Raw genomic sequence first — 17,808 nt, 5'->3', positions numbered from 1 at the left:
GGTGTCCCCCACCTACTGCCCGATGACCGCTGGGATAAGCTCCAGCACGCCTGCGACCCCCGTGGGGATGAAGCGGTACAGAAAATGGATGGATGGATGTTATGGAGTATGCATGTTCTCCCATAAATGCGTGGGCCTTCTCTTGGATACACTCCTTTCTCCCACATTACAATTTGCTTGTGCAAATATTAAAGCCTTACTGCATGTACAAGTTGTCCAGGAGGCACAGAGGACCATCTTATTTATGTGTGGAAACAACAGAAACATAGCGTCCTCAAAATTCAAATTTGTGGCCATTCAATACGATTTGTAGCTACCTACTAGACCAGGGGTCGGCAACCTGCGGCTCCAGAGCCGCATGCGGCTCTTTAGCACACCCCTAGGGGCACCCTGGAATTTTTGCAAAAATGCGTGAAAATTGAAAAATATGTTGTTGTTTTTGTTGTAGGTATTTTTTTTAATGATTTTTATATGGTAATCATGACACAACCATTCTCATGCTGTAAAAATGTATGTAGTCGTTAATATATTAAAATGACCGAATTTAAGAATGGCGTCAAATAGCAAGCCAGGGGGCAATAAGTATGCCAACACCTGCTCTACGCCTCTCACCGTGGGCAACTCCAGAGTGGAAGAGAGTCCAGCTCCTCTCGAGAGGGCTTGTACCAGAGCCCAAACTATGTGTGGAGGCAAGTCCGACTATGTCTAGTCGGAACCTTTCTGCCTCACACACCAGCTCGGGCTCCTTTCCAGCCAGAGAGGTGACATTCCATGTCCCTAGAGCCAGCCTCTGCAGCCGGGGATCGGACCGCCAAGGTCCCCGCCTTTGGCCGCCAACCCAGCTCACTATGCACCCGACCCCTTTGGCCCCTCCTATAGGTGGTGAGCCCATTGGAAGGGGGACCCACGTCTTCTTTTCGGGCTATGCCCGACCGGACCCCATGAGTGAAGGCCCGGCCACCAGGCGCTCGCCTTCGAGCCCCACCTCCAGGCCTGGCTCCAAAGAGGTGACCCGCGTCCGGGCGAGGGAAAACGACATCCATATATCTTTTTCATCATAAGGGGTCTTCTGAGCCGTGCTTTGTCTGGCCCCTCACCTAGGACCCTTTTGCCATGGGTGACCCTACCAGGGGCATGAAGCCCCAGACAACATGGCTCCTAGGATCATAGGGGCACGCAAACCCCTCCACCACGATAAGGTGACGACTCACGGAGGCCCCCCGGCTGGGCGCCTGCACATTGGGGTTCACCCCGGTGAGCGAGAGGGTAGCCTCCCTCCGCCTTCGGGTGGGGGGGACGGGTCCTGACTGTTGTTTGTGTCTATGCACCGAACGGCAGCTCAGAGTACCCACCCTTCTTGGAGTCCCTGGAGGAAGTGCTGGAGAGCGCTCCTTCTGGGGACTCCATCGTTCTACTGGGTGACTTCAATGCTCACGTGGGCAATGACAGTGAGACCTGGAAGGGCGTGATCGGGAGGAACGGCCCCCCCGATCTGAACCCGAGCGGTGTTCTATTATTGGACTTTTGTGCTCGACACGGATTTTCTATAATGAACACCATGTTCAAGCATAAGGGTGTCCATGTGTGCACTTGGCACCAGGACACCCTAGGCCACAGTTCGTTGATCGACCTTGTAGTCGTGTCATCGGATTTGCGGCCGCATGTTTTGGACACTCGGGTAAAGAGAGGGGCGGAGCTGTCAACTGATCACCACCTGGTGGTGGGTTGGCTCCGATGGTGGAGGAAGATGCCTGTTAGGGTTTATGAACTATCTTGATCGTATGATTATGTTGGGATGTAGACTAGAATGATGAACTTTGTTTTAACCTTTTACCTTTCTTTGACTCTGAAAAGTTTAACCATTCAGTTGTTGCCACTTTCCAAATGGTGTCTTGTTTAGTTAGTCATCTGGAAGGCTCCACTAGGTTTTATTTCCACGACCTCGTAAAACAATAAACTGGGACCCTCTGAAGTGGTTAACCATTGTCTGAGGTGACCACCACACATGTAAATTGTCACCCCACCTTTGCCACTCTCACCCCCACCCTTCTTCTCTCAATAAATACTCTCTTGCATGACTTCAACGGCAGACTTTGTTCGGACATTGCTGTATCTACAGTAACGAACAAATTCTCCACTTGCAAGTGTTCAAAGGGCATACTGTCTCTTGTGTGGTTCTTGCAAAATAAGTTAGAGTCAGAACATCCCTAACAATGCCGGTCTGACCGGGCAGACCCAAACGCTCTGTGAGGGTCTGCTGGGAACGTCTGGCAGAATCCCCTGTCAGGAAGAGCTTCAACTCCCACCTCCGGCAGAGTTTTTCCCACGTCCCGGGGAGGCGGGGGACATTGAGTCCGAGTGGACCTTGTTCCGCGCCTCCATTTTTTAGGCAGCCGACCGGAGCTGTGGCCGTAAGGTTGTTGGTGCCAGTCGTGGCGGCAATCCCCGAACCCGCTGGTGGACACCGGCGGTAAGGGATGCCGTCAAGCTGAAGAAGGAGTCCTATAGGGCCTTTTTGGCCTGCGGGACTCCGGAGGCATCTGACAGGTACCGGATGGCCAAGCGGAACGCGGCTTCGGCGGTTGCTGAGGCAAAAACTCGGGCGTGGGAGGAGTTTGGCGAGGCCATGGAGAATGACTTCCGGACGGCTTCGAGGAAATTCTGGTCCACCATCCGGCGTCTCAGGAGGGGGAAGCAGTGCACAGTCAACACTGTTTACAGTGGAGATGGTGTGCTGCTGACCTCGACTCGGGATGTCGTGAGTCGGTGGGGGGAATACTTCGAAGACCTCCTCAATTCCACCAACACGCCTTCCTTTGTGGAAGCAGGGCCTGAGGACTCTGAGGCGGACTCTCCAATCTCGGAGGTCGAAGTCACTGAGGTAGTTAAAAAACTCCTTGGTGGCAAGGCCCCGGGGGTGGATGAGATCCGCCCGGAGTTCTTAAAGGCTCTGGATATTGTGGGGCTGTCTTGGCTGACACGCCTCTACAGCATTGCGTGGACATCGGGGACCGTGCCTCTGGATTGGCAGACTGGGGTGGTGGTTCCCCTCTTTAAGAAGGGGGACCGGAGGGTGTGTTCCAATTACAGGGGAATCACACTTCTCAGCCTCCCTGGTAAGGTCTATTCAGGGGTGCTGGAGAGGAGGATCCGTCGGGAGGTCGAACCTCGGATTCAGGAGGAGCAGTGTGGCTTTCGTCCTGGCCGTGGAACATTGGACCAGCTCTACACCCTCGGCAGGATCCTCGAGGGTGCATGGGAGTTCGCCCAACCAGTTCACATGTGCTTTGTGGACTTGGAGAAGGCGTTTGACCGTGTCCCTCGGGAGGTTCTCTGGAGGGTGCTTCGGGAGTACGGGGTGCCGAGCCAACCGATAAGGGCGGTTCGGTCCCTGTATCACCGATGCCAGAGTTTGGTCCGCATTTCCGGCAGTAAGTCGGATTCGTTCCCAGTGATGGTTGGACTCCGCCAAGGCTGCCCTTTGTCACCGATTCTGTTCATAATTTTTATGGACAGAATTTCTAGGCGCAGCCGAGGCGTTGAGAGGGTCCAGCTCTTCACCATAAATGTAGGGCGTGAAGATTTAAAATGTTATGTTGTGCCCCTTGCCAACTGCAGTGATTTCCCTTGGTTCTTTTCTGGAACATTGACTGCAATTTTTTTCTCATATTTCTCAAAGCTTCTCCTGGGGCTGATATCAAATTTAGATGGCTTGCTTGGCATCTACTGCTTGAAGCAGCAATGTACCCTGGGTTTGGGTCATGAATGAGAGGCAGATGCTTTATACTTCCAAAATATCTGTGGTCACTTTCAATTTGTCTTGGTGACAATGGTATGCCCATGACGTGGAATTTTTGGAATGACGTGCAGGACCCAAATCTGTCACAATCTGAAAAGTGTCTGCGCTCCTCTGGTGGGACACGTAATGTGCTGTCTGTATCTGGGGAGTTCGTGTGCGAGGTTCGCCCTGTTGAGATCACCCAAAACAATGATGAGGGAATTTGCGCGCGTGTGGTGGAATGTAAACAGCCGCCATGACGATCGAGGAGAACTCCCGTGGAGAGTAGAACGGTCGGCAGTTTATGAAGAGTGTTTCTAGGAGAGGGCTGCAAGCCTCTTTCAACATCGTGACGTCAGTACACCAACGTTCATTAATGTAGAAACAGAGTCCACCTCCCTTTGATTTTCCGATGAGCTCCGCGCTGCGATCTGCCCGCATTAGCCGGAACCCAGCTAACTCCACGGCGTGGTGGGGGGTGCGTTCGGTAAGCCACATTTCAACGAAACACAGCGCGGCGGATCTGCTGAAATCAGTGTTCCTCGAAGTAAGAAGCAGCAGTTCGTCCATCTTGTTCGCCAGGGAGCGAACATTTGCCAGATGAGTTGATGGTAGGGCAGAGCGGAACCCTTTCTGCCTCATCTTAACGAGGGCTCCGGCTCGTTTTCCACGCCGTCGTCGACGCGCTAGCTTGTATAGCATCGCCGCTCCAGCTAAAATCTCCGGCAAACAGTTTGAATAGGAAAGGACAGGAGAGAAAATACCAGAAGAAGACTGTCCGATGTTTAACAGCGCTTCTCTGGTAAAAGTTTTCCGGGATGGACAGCAGAGAACACAGAAAACAGACAAAGAAGCAGAGAGCGACCCACGGAGGCTGCCCTACGCTGCGCCATCTTGGATCACTAAATAAAACCAAATAAACAAAAGTAATTGTTCATAAACCTAAGTAGAAAAACGTTTCAATCAATAGAATAATCGATAAAATACTCTATTCCAAAAATAATTATATAGTGATAGCGATATTGATATTGTTGCAAGTGTCTCTAAATTCTAACTCACTTTGAATCACTCACAAATAATTATTTATTGTGAGAAATTCTTACTTAGCATCGAAGGAGAAAGTGTTTAGTTCAAAGTGTGAGGAGCGTAAAGGAGAGGGATATGCCATCTTTAAATGAATCAGAAAAGGGGCTTTCGAGGCTGGGGCCCTTTCTAGTTGATTGAACTTCAAGTAGATACTATAGATGGAATACTACTGGTTTATTTCAATTGGTTTGTGCCTCAGTTCAGGCCATAATGATACTTTTTTTTTTTTTTTACTTGCACTGTCGTATATAGAATTGCATAATGATGCATTTTGCTGTATTGTTTCCTAACTAAGAAATCATTAACATGATCAGTGTCCTCACATATACATACTGAATCTAATTTATAAATATCCATCCATCCATTTTCTGAACCGCTTTGTCCCCACGGGGGTCGCGGGCGTGCTTGAGCCTATCCCAGCCGTCATCGCGCAGTAGGCGGGGGACACCCTGAACCGGTTGCCAGCCAGTCGCAGGGCACACAGAAACGAACAGCCATCCGCGCTCGCACTCATACCTAGGGGCAATTGAAAAATAATAACATAAAAATATAAGATGTAATTTGAGCAAATTTGTTACTTAAGTGTCTCAATTCAGTAGCTATTTGCATTAATCAGAACCCAAAAAGTAGCTTTAATCGTGAAAAAAAAGTTGATGAACCCAGCTCATCATTGCAAAAATGCAACCAGAACATACTTCAAATGTTGTTGTTCAGTACTAATCTTCTATCTACCGTGGAGGATAGGAGTAGATTTTTTGATTAACTTAAAGTCTTATAGAAGTAATAAACTAGAGCTATGTGGTAAAAATGTCCGCTCCCCTGCTGCTCTTGATGAACTCTCTTTGCCAAATGCTTGACACTGCTTGCGTAAGTAGGGTTCTTTCAAAAAAAGAGGAAGAAAATGACTGCATTTGCATGACAAAGTAAGATGGCTTCAGGGTGCTAGAGAAGGAGGGGTATTGTGTCTGGAGTGAGGGAGGAGGAAAGAGAGAAGAGAGGTAGAATAGATGTTCCCCCCCCCCCCGCCCCGTCCCGTCTGTGTGACGGTGGGCTAGCTGACTGTCTGCCAGTTTTGAGACCTCTGCTGGATATGTTGGACGTAGAGGCAGAGGTTCTTCATGATGAGTCTGGATGGATTTACCTTCAGCTGTCCTACACGTGTGGATTTTGTTTCCAGATTACTTAGGGAATGACTTTCAACTGTATTTGCTGAAAAACAAGGGTTTGAGTCTTATCTTTCCGAAGATTAGATTTTTGAACAACCTGTTGTTTGGTTCGCCTCGGTCCTGTCATGAGACAAAGCATTTTGAATAGCTGTTCCAATCAATTTTTTTAAACAGTGATTTAATCCAGTGCTTTTTTTCGTCAAGATTTGGGAACCAAGACCAAGTTGGACAAGGATTTTGTTTTAACTGGACATTAGACTGATATAGAGATGACTAAGGCCTTGCATGCTGGACTAATACTGTTTTCTTTTGTGGTAATAAGCTTCTCGTGGTTCTCTTACAGCTTTGCCTGTCAATGTAATCATAAATAAATATTTTGAACTTGTAAAAACTTCAGAATTTTGACAGTAATACATGATCGCAAACTATAAATTACAAGTGTTAACACCAATTTGACTTTTTCCTGTAGGTTGTGTGTGAGACTGAGCCAACACATGTTGGGACTGACAGAGTGGGCGATTCACATGGTAAGTCACTGTTTATTAGTCCTTCAATCCAACCTCATGTAATCAACTTGATAAGTGTGTACGTGTAAGACAAATATTTGACTCCCCAGGACAGTCCAGATTGGTTCACTTATCCTCATACTGGGCGCTAGTGCTGGTCAATGACTCACTAGACTTTTCCAGGGCTGAGAGCTCCTGCAGAAGTCAGTTCAGCTCTCTTGCCACCTTGGACCATCCGGAGGTCCGGGAAGGGGTGTTGGAATTACTGCAAAAGGCCAGGTACCAGTCACATGTCTGGATCAACAATCCCTTCAAATTGCCATCCAAGCCCTTGCCCCTATCGAAGCAGTGTGAGTAAACGCCGTGGCACCGAACAATCGGTATACCTGCTACAAATTGAAAAGCTTTGTCAAATTGAATAATTATTCCTGTACTTTTTGTTTAGATTTGCAGTTCACAGCTCTAAACTTCCCAAAAACATCCAGACAAGGCTTTGCTCGCATCAATAGGCCCTTTCCTGCTCTGTCATCAGTTAGTGTGTGTGTTCGTATTCAGTGGGACCCAGAGTGGAATGAAGTGTCCACCATCTTCTCCTATGCTGCTCGTGTCTTCACCAATGAATTCCTACTACGAGGTCAGAGTGACATGCAGGGACGGGTCCTCATGGCACTCATTGTCCATGGGAAGCACCTTCCATATAAAGCATATTTCTCAAATGATGGTGGATGGCATCACATCTGTGTCACTTGGAGCAGCAGTCTCTGGGCTATCTATGTGGATGGTGAAAGGAAGGACATGGGAGCAGGCTCAGACACATCTAGAGATATCTATGGTGATGGGATACTAATTCTGGGTCAGGACCAGGACTCATTTGGAGGGAATTTCACTGAGCCCTTTTTTGGAAATATCACTGACCTAAATGTTTGGAATATTTCTCTGGAAAGCCGCCAGGTCCGTGCTTTGAATGGATGTTCGGTCATGAATCAAGACATGCTTTTCAGCTGGAACCTTGACCATCTGATCAATCATTCAGCCGTCAAGGAGACCCAAGTGCTTTTGTTTTGTCCAGGTATGACCACGTTTAGTACAGTTTGGATTTTCATCTTTTCATGAACTGACCTGTTTTTTCATAGTGTTGTGTTGTACTGGATATTCGGAGGGTTCACATCTATGTGGGCTCAGTGCTGCTACCTTTCCCACTGCTATGAATGAAAAAGTAAATCATTGTCTCTTTCTTTGTCTGCACTGAGATTGCAAGGTGGCAGTCACCTTGACCAGAGTTAATTGGTGTCCGATTGGACTGATTAACACTTTTACTCCAGTTGGTCAAATGTCTTTATGGTTGTATGAATGGATCACAGCAACTTATTTCAACATAAAAGAAATGTAATTTTAGTGGCTGAAAACATGACTATCTGTAAAAAAAGTCAGCACGTTTTGTTAGTGTTTCCACATAGACTGTGAAAATGGCTGACACTTGAACACGTACACGTTTAAATTCAGTCTATGCATGCATTCGGGCATTAGAACTAAAACAATAATGGATGACCATTTGTGTGCTTCAGAATAGCTACTTTGTTACTCCTTTGGCTTACTGTACATGAAGTGGACCATTGGTGGATGTGTTACTGACAAAAGCATATTTATTTCCTCAATCTCCTTTTGCAATTGCTTGAGTATTTCCAAGATATGACAAATTAATATGTACAGTTAAAGATGTGGATACTTATTGCCCGACACTGAGTTCCACAGTGGTCTGTCTACCAGAAATCAAACACCTGTCTGACAAACATTCTTTTGCAAAAGATTAACAAGTTATAAGTAACCTCTCATCAATATTGTGTGTTTTGACACAAACATGGTCAATTAACTCAGCAGTGTTTATTAATATTTTTGTAGGACATTACAAGCTATAAAGAATAGCAACTGAAGTTCTGTCTTCACCTATTTATGACTTAAACAAGAGGTTTTTATTTTAAATATATAGTTTAACAACCCACTGAAATCTGTCATTTGATCAAGCTCCAGATCTTTTCAGTGCATTGAATAAATAGTAACTGGACAAACAGAACAGTCCAGTGGCGATAGTGAGAGAGTGCAATAGGAAAGGCAGATAGTGAGTGCCCGAGGAAAGGCATGACATATGTGTTACCCATCACGCTCCTATTAACGTCATGTTGTAAGGGACTAATAATACATTCTCGCTCATCTTTAATGTCATGAATTTTACACGTTGTGCAATTTTACAAAATATAATATCTGCATTAGATCGGTCACTGCAATGAATACAGACAGGTAAAGGGTGGCCTGTAGGCCTGCGGGACAGTATTTGAATGTTTGGGGCTTTGGTCCATAGGCTATATTATAATAGAGCTAATCACCTACAAGGAACAGAAGCTACTTACTGCTCTTTGAAAGTAGCTTGTCTAACACTGGAAAGAAAGTAGGGCTGAATGATTTTGAAAAATAATCTAACTGCGATACTGATTTGAAATGGGATGAATTTTTCAAGGTCCTCCCACCATGTATTTTTAAAACAAACACTAACAATAAATTAATCAATTTTACAATAAACAATATCCAATATACTGTACATAAATGTTTTGCTGTGTGCCCCGTGATTGGATGGCAACTGGTTCAGGGTGTCCCCCCGCCTACTGCCCGATGACGGCTGGGATAGACTCCAGCACGCCCGCGGCCCCTGTGGGGACAAAGCGGTACAGAAAATGGATGGCTGGATAAATGCTTTGCTTTCACAGGTCGAATTTATACTAAAATAAAGGAACCTGAACAAATTAATATGATAGTTCATCAAGTTCAGTTGTTGGTTAACTTGCTAAACACTGAAGTGCAGTCTAAAGCATTCTCAAAGTTAAAGTCAAAGTCTGCTTTATTGTCAATTTCTTCACGTTAAGACACACAAAGAGATCGAAATTGACTTGACACATTACACAACACATACAAGCAAATAGCACAAAGAGTAAAAACAATAGATAAGAGCAATGAATAACTAATAAGCAAATAACCTAAATAAATAAACAATACATAAATAAATAGACAAGAAGAGCAAAATGGAGCAAGCGTGCATACAGCAGACAGCCAGAATATAGCGCAAAAGTACAGGACGTTATACAGCCGAGGGTGGAGGGAGGAGAGAGTTCAGGATTCTGACAGCTTGTATTATGAAACTGTTGGTGAGTCTGGTGGTGCGGTAGCGCAGGCTCCTGTACCTCTTCCCAGAGGGCAGAAGATCAAACAAAGTGAGCGGGGTGACTCACATCACACAAAATCGCGGTCGCCTTGGGGGTGAGATGGGAGGTGTAAAGGTCCTTCAGGGAGGGGAGTGAAGCACCAATATACAACCTCAGAAAATTCCACCAAACAAGTTCATCTTAAAAATGTCACTCATCCATCCATCCATCCATCCATCCATCCATCCATCCATCCATCCATCCATCCATCCATCCATCCATCCATCCATCCATCCATCCATCCATTTTCTGAGCCGCTTAGTCCCCACGGGGGTCGCGGGTGTGCTCGAGCCTATCCCAACCCTCATCGGCAATCATTCATTCTAATTGTATACGGTATGTTTGATTTTTAGTGTGTTAGTGTGCATGTGTGAGCTACTGCTTAAGTGTGTGCTGTACTTGTGATGATAAAGACTGCACATATATAGTAGCAAGTATAGTAGCAAGACTCACTTCCTTTTTGTAAAATGCCAACGTATCCATGAAATTAAGAGAACTCGATATCCTTAAACTGAATCACTTTCAAAAACAGCTGATACCAATAAACTGGCAGAATGCCAATGCAACACAATATCGTTTAATCAAGTAGTGTGCTATACAATATGAAAATGGTACTTTTGAGGATATAGGTTTGTTTCCTTCTGTGGCCACACGCTAGCTCCCATGATTTACGACTGTGAAGTGCTGTGTAGTACCACCGGATTAACTTTAGCAAATTGAACCAGAAGTTCAATGGATTCCATGCAAAATACGATGTAAACTCTTTTTTTGTTTTATTAAATTATGCAATAACCAAGTAAGCTATGTGTAAAACGTAGGATCCAGTTCACCTTTTCACTATTTTCTTGTCATATTCTGAGAGTGCTAATGTAAGATTGAAAAGGTGTCAATGAGTCAATGGTGCACCTCAGACTGGAAACACATCAATAATAAACAGACAACACACATAAGCGTCACAACTTTAGTCATCATTTCTGATATACTATTGATCCTGCACAAGTAGAAATGCATATATTTAATATACATTTATTTCATAATAAATACGAGGATGAGCAGTTCAGAATATGATGAATATTCTTTGCCAAATGTAAACACCAAAAGATTTTTATTTGGACTGTCTCCAAATTTCGTTGTACAACTAAGTTGTAAAATGACAATAAAGGGCATTCTATTCTATTCTATTCTATTCTATTCTATTAATAGTTTCATTGCAAGTCACTCTATGCTGGAGATTCTGACCATTCAATAGTCCTGTCTCATGAGTAGCCCTTGCCCTCTTCCCCCGATGCTGCATAATTGCAATATGAATAGCATGTTTTTGTTTTGTGTCTTATTCTTCTGCATTGTGATTAACTTGTTTCTATTGAACAGTGATAATGTTTATTTTCCTCTCAATTATTAACACATTTAGTTGGAAGCCCATGTCTTTTCTGTCTGTGCTAATTGGCACTTGTGTGACGTGTGAACAGCAAAACACCAGCAGATGTCACTGCAAGGCTGCAGAACGCTGCAGATCCAGCCAGAACAACACCCACTAATGAGTCTGTCGGACTGCTTTGACCCGCTGCCATTTATCTGCGTGAGTAGCAGAGGTATGTTTAATTTTGACATGCTATTGCGATTTCCGAGATCAATGCAAATAGTAGACTAAAAAAAAATAAACTACCAATTTATCAGCATCCAGGCCGAAATATTCCTTGCTTTGGTCTGCAATTGAACCTTTGTCTACCAGCCAAGTCTAGTGATGCTTGAGAAACTTTACTATTGAAGGGTTCATTTTTCACTTCTAAATAAGTCACATCCAAACTTAAATGTGTATTTTTACATTATTATACCTAGTGGCGCGGTGGTGCCACTATGTATAATAATAACACGTCTACCTCACAATGCACAGATGCCTGGTTTAATTCTGGCTCTGGCCTTCACGTGTGGAGTTTGCATGTGCTTGCATGGGTTTTTAAAATTATGACATAACAGTTTTACAGTTGAAGGGACTTGAATTAAGATGTAAGTATAACACAGGTCCAGATCAGGTATCTAAATGTCCAAAGCAGTGTTCCCTCTAATTTTTCAAGTGTCAAGCTCCCTGTGCACACTGTGGACCACTGTGTGCAACACCAGATTAAATAAATAAATAAATAAATAGATAGATAGATAGATAGATAGATAGATAGATAGATAGATAGATAGATAGATAGATAGATAGATAGATAGATAGATAGATAGATGAGAACTTTAACTTGCTCGGGGCCGGATTTTGTTTTGTGTGACAGCTTGTTCCTTTTCTGTTGATCTTTTGCGCTCTCTCGCTATAATGCACCGATCCCCTGTCCCATCTCGAGTCTTTGTACAATTCCAACAGCTTTCAAATAACATTTATGCTGAATGTGACGTTTGAGGTCGTCCAACTTCCATATTTTTCCCTCCGTAAACTCGCCCGCCACTTTGGCTTTACTGCATGTTTTGCAGAGGAGACTTTTCTCATTTGATAAAGAGAAAATCTCACCCAGTTTCACCGTTTCCTCTTGTAGTTGCACACACTCTGACAGCCATCCAATCTTAAAAGAACTGCCGCATCTCTTATTTATTTTTGTTTGGCGAGTGGATGTGTCACTGCTCATTCGTTTCGCCATGCTTAGCTAGTTTACATAACATCCTGCTCTCGACGCTTTATTTTTGAATTGTCTATATCATGTGTACTATGTGTCCACTCTGCATCTATTGCAGCCTGGTCATCCTGGAAGAGGGACCCTCCCATCTGTGGTCTCTTCTCAAGGTTTTTAATTTCCCCTAGTAGGAGTTTTGAGTTTTTCCTTGCCTTCTTAGGAGTTTAAGATCAGGGGATGTTTGAGAATATTTGTCGATTTTCACACGTCCTGTTGTTGTTGGTCACCTAATTGTTGAACAGAGGCTAAGATGTACCGAAGTCAAATTCCTTGTTTGGCATGCTCAAACATGGCCAATAAAAATTCTTGAATCTTGAATCTTTAGCATTTGCATCGCTTGACTCCGCCGCACTGTCGTTAGTTACCTAAACTGCGCGGCACGGATGGGCAGGACACGTGTCATACATATATGTAGCGTAAGTGAACCATATCATATCATTGGCTATACACCTGTCAATTACTGATTTAGACTAGAAAAAGGCACAGAAAGAAAATCATTCATCCACTTAATTAGATTAGTTTACGTCTAACATTAAATATTAATCAATCAGTTTATGCAGAATTTTATTTTGTGCGCAGCATGGAGTTTCTTGTGCGCAAAGACTGCGCGACCAGTGCACAATTGCGCGGCTGCGCAGCTTAGAGGGAACACTGGTCCAAAGAAACAATGATACATACTATATGGAACAACTAATTCACCAATTCAGATCTTGTACTAAGACATGCAAAATAAAAGCACGTTATTCACAAACACATTGAACTGTGAGTGCCATCCATGTCTCTTGCTCATATGCACCCATCCAACATAATGATGCATTGTAACCAAACAGGTATGCAATAATGGGGATAAAATGTAAAATTATTACATGGTTTAGCTTTATAATAGTAGGCGGCAAGTGTGAGATGTCGGGGTGCAAAACTGCCTCCCGTCCCTCTTCAAACTGCCTCTAAGTTACGTTACACCCCAATTATAGTTCTGCCAGGTGCATACAACACAGGTTAGGCAGGTTAGATAAGTTTAAACATCTCGTCAAGCATCTTGTCATGTTGTTTATGTGATTGTTGTTTTGACCCAGAACGCTACCTGAAGATGAAACAGATGAGTGAGGCCCAAATCTCTCAACCCACTACCTTTATGAATCATCTGATGAAGCTTTCCAACAACAGCCAGGTGGAAAACCCAGACATTTTTATCCATCTCATTTTCCTTCCATGACTGTGTATGAATTTACTGTTCCTCAGAGTTCCACACTCAATTACAAACCCCAATTCCAATGAAGTTGGGACATTGTGTTAGGTAAACATAAAACATATTGCAATGATTTGTACTTTACTTGTACTTTAGTTTTTTCTAGTATGTCTATAAAGGATACACACAAATGAATAATCACAAACTAATATTTTCTTGTATATATTAACATCATGTGTCAACAGAACTTGAAACCTCTAGGGGGGGAAACATTTCATATAATCTAATACAGTGGTACCTCTACTTACAAACGCTGATACTTATGAACCTTTCAAGATACGAACCGGAGTCTCGCAATTTTTTTGGATCTACTAACGAACTCATTTTCGACTTCCGAACCAACGCCACAGTCACACCAACTGGCTTGTCTTCTTTGCTCTACCATTCCCTGTGCGTCTCGGCTTGTTAGCAGTGTATAATACAAGTACAGTATGTAGTATTATGTAGTATGAGATTTCCCAGACCTTACTTTGAAGTGTTGTTATTGAAGGTGATCTGAAAAAATCCAACAGGGCTGTCTTGTCTCTCAGGCAGTACTGGGACAACAGTCATCAGGGCTGAACAGCTTGGCGGAAGCTTCCGCCCTCCTGGATGTGTCGGTCCAGGCTCTGCAGGACACAAGGCAGGAGGGACTTCAGCCAACAGACATGGTTTCCCTCATCCAGTTGCTGTCTCTGGCTGCTGATGTCCCCCCACAGCTTTCCGATTCCACCAACCACACCAAGGAGAGCGTCCAGGAACTAAGCCAGCACTTCATCAGTGTGGCCGACAGCATCATCAGCCAGGACAATGCCTTCAAGTGGCAGGCCATCAAAGAGGTAGCACGCCCTGCTTTGCGCCTTCTTATCGCCTCCTTGCCTTGCTGGACTTTAGGCTCTGCTTTGAACCATTTTAAGTGGTGATTCATGTCGTGCTGCTGCCACTGTCACCGGTCATCTGGTCAAATACATGTGTAGAAAACAAACTCTACACAACCTTACAATCGGTGGTAAATGAGCAAAACACCGTTATATGTGGGCTTGAAACAGCCACATATTGTCTATTTTATTTCTGCACTGCTTGTTATGATATTACTGTACACTCAAATAGTCCTCATGAACTCAAACACCATCAACCTTATATTCATGGGTATAAGGGATACAAATAAATCAACATTTTTATATTCATTTGAATGTTCACTCATCTATGAAAGGTTGTTGCATGCATTACTTAATGCATGGAGATATATTCATCCATCAATTCAGAAAATAAAATAGCTCATTCATTTTTTTATGGCGAGTTTCACAATGGTTAATTTGTCTGTCTCACAATCAACATGTTCTACGGCCGGGATCCTCATTTAAAACACGGAAGGGTCCGGTTGAAAGTGATTTCTCAGGGCAAATGTCTGAACCTCAAAATGTTCTGTAGCCGACAATATCAAAATGGCAGACATTGTTTTCTATATTTGTTGTTATGCAGATGTGATGTTAGATTTGTCACAAAAAATAGAACTATCACCTGTCTGCATCATAAATACAATTATTTTGATCCTGCCAAAGGACAACAATACAAGACACTGAATAAGTATGTTCCCCAAACAGGGAAATACAATATCTGAACCCTTAAAACAATTCACATCTAAATATAAAGAACACCAACACTAGTAAGTAACTTAAGTAACCCACTAAAAAGACACAAACATATCAGGCTTGGAATTGGATATGGATTGCTTTTTGATGCCTGCAGCTCATAAAAACAAAGACTGGTAAACAGTTCAAGGTAAAGCTACACTGTTATCTGCAACTCAAAAAAATATAGGCTGGTGAACAATTCAAGGTATTACAGCACTGTTATCACAGACATAAATTTCAAGTAGCACGGAGTGGGCAAATTCAGAAATCAGAACATATAAGTGCACAGCAAAAGTAAAAAGAATGATTGGTTTACCTTTAAGGAATGTCCTAGCTCTATTGGCAGATTTCTTTACGATCAAAATCTCTCCTCATGTTTGCTTATGCTGTCCCCAAATGACAGTAACAATGGCAAACATTCAGTTTCTATTTTTGTGGCTGTCAGTCAGATAGTTTTCCTGTACTGGGCTCTCATTTCCGTTTGCTCACAAGTTCAGTGGACATGTTTAGTCAAAGCTTATGTTTCTATTGGAAGTGCTTGTTTAATGTTTTGCTTTTTATTTAAGTCAAAATATGAGGCACTTGCTTCCAGAAAATGGAAAAGTCTGCTACTGGTTTTGTCCTTTATTAATAACCTTATATTCTTAGTAAACTTTCCTAACTTTTGACCAAGCCATGTCTTCCATTCTGCAAAATTCTTCCTTGTAAACAAATGGTTTTATCGGCTCATTATGGTCACAATACTGAATGTACTACTGTGACAGTGGCGTATGTGAGGAAAGAAACAGTAGCTTGACAATGCACATAGTAATTTCATACGTCCATATTAGACCTTGATGTGGTCCAGACCCAGACTGCAATCTAATATTTGCACATATCTGATATACAGCTTCCACATCACCAAAACATGTTCCTTAATTGAACACTCTAAAATGACCATAGCGGTGATTGTGAGTGTGAATATTTTCTTTTGTATATATACTCTGTGTCTTTGGGTTGAGAACACGAGTTCATCCTGGCCAGGTAATCAGTCAGATATAGAGCAGATCTACACAACGAAAACAATCATTCACAATCACATTCACAGTTAAGGATGAAATACCCTGTTGCCCAACGTCAGCTGAGATAAGCTACTATATTTATAATTTATCTTCTCAAAGCATCACCAGACTTTGCAGTACAACAAAATGTCAACCACACAATTACAGTCACTTTAGTTACTCAAATAACTGTAATTGTATGGTTTAGTAGGCAATTAAAAGCTTGAGCAGATTCCCACCTCTCATCACTAGAGGGCAATGTGTTTTTATTCATAAATGGATGTACTGGTGGTTATCAGGGACAAGTGAACACCGCCATCATTTGCATTATCAAGCTGCTTATTTCTGGATCAAAACATATTCTTGCTCAAATATTTCCACACTTCTAGGATTTCTCTACATGAAACCTACAAGCTAAGATAAAAAATTGCACAGAAACTCACATTCACACAGATTGATAGAAGAAATAAAGAAACAACTGTGCTTTTTTTCCACAGCAGTTTTTAGTGTAGTGAAAAGCGTTGTAAAATTCTTATCAATTATCTATCCACATTTTGAACACAACTTGTCCTCCTTAGTGTTGCCAGTACTTGGAGTCTGTTACAGTAACTTTGGGCGAGAGGCACGGTAGACTGGTTGGCACTAAGCCACAGATTTGCAGGGCACATATACAAACTATTCACACTCATATTCACACTAACGGGCAGTTTAACATCTTCAGTTTACCAAAACATGCATAAAGTGGGAGGAGGAATCTAAGAATTAAAAAATCTCCACACCAAGATGCTTAATTGAAGATTTAAACCCCGATAACCTGTAAGGCCCACATGCTTCCCACAATTCTGTTCAGCCCGTGATTAATATGAAGAATAATAAGACTTGCCCTGTGACTGATTGGCATGCAGTTCTTTTGCCCGATGTCAGGTGGCACCCCGTGACCCTGAACAGGATAATCAGTGATGAAAATGGATGGATTGCTAATAATAATAATAACAACAATAATAATAAATAATATTAATAATTCCTTGATGTGCGCAGGGGTGTCAAACCCACTTTTGTCACGGCCCACATCGTAGTCATTGTCTCCCTCGGAGGGCCATTATGACTGTCAAGACCTTATATTGTATATAGGCCACACAACAAACTGATGAATAGGTAGTTTTGAAATCAGAGACTGGTAAAAACTGTTTAAATATTTAAAAAAGATGAATGCTAATAAACATTTCTAGCAATATTTCTATTTTTTTTTAAGTGAAGACAATTTGTAATTTTAGTATTGACATGAAGTCGATGCACAATTTGTCTTCGTTGGCCACACAAAATTATTTGGCGCGCCGTATCTGGCCCCCGGGCCTTGAGTTTGTGCTCGTGGATCCATATGGAGGCAACGCATGGCAAGTGTGTTCATATTAGCACTTGCCTCCCTTCCCCCAGGCCTCTCAACACTCCAAGG

General features: G+C 43.0%; 1 protein-coding gene across 4 annotated transcripts in view; it reads left to right on the top strand.

The window, feature by feature from the left end:
- Positions 1-4,086: 4,086 nt before the first annotated feature.
- The window catches only part of adgrd2 (adhesion G protein-coupled receptor D2), a 53,104-nt gene continuing 39,382 nt past the window's right edge, over positions 4,087-17,808 (top strand). For 3 of the 4 annotated variants that reach the window (XM_085910919.1, XM_085910922.1, XM_085910918.1), the window contains exons 1-7: positions 4,087-4,265; positions 6,500-6,557; positions 6,647-6,886; positions 6,982-7,605; positions 11,257-11,379; positions 13,530-13,624; positions 14,233-14,520. In XM_085910919.1, coding sequence (XP_085767045.1) covers positions 4,191-4,265; positions 6,500-6,557; positions 6,647-6,886; positions 6,982-7,605; positions 11,257-11,379; positions 13,530-13,624; positions 14,233-14,520 — 1,503 coding nt within the window. In that variant the 5' untranslated portion in view covers positions 4,087-4,190. Of the gene's footprint in view, positions 4,390-6,499; positions 6,558-6,646; positions 6,887-6,981; positions 7,606-11,256; positions 11,380-13,529; positions 13,625-14,232; positions 14,521-17,808 lie in introns of all 4 variants that reach the window. The other variant, XM_085910921.1, reaches the window with a different exon arrangement.

The sequence above is a fragment of the Syngnathus leptorhynchus genome, chromosome 4 (assembly GCF_054491065.1).
Source record: "Syngnathus leptorhynchus isolate UIUO chromosome 4, UIUO_Slep, whole genome shotgun sequence".
Classification (NCBI taxonomy): Eukaryota; Metazoa; Chordata; class Actinopteri; order Syngnathiformes; family Syngnathidae; genus Syngnathus; species Syngnathus leptorhynchus.
Note: the sequence above shows the minus strand (reverse complement) of the source record. Positions and strands in the feature narration are given on the sequence as shown.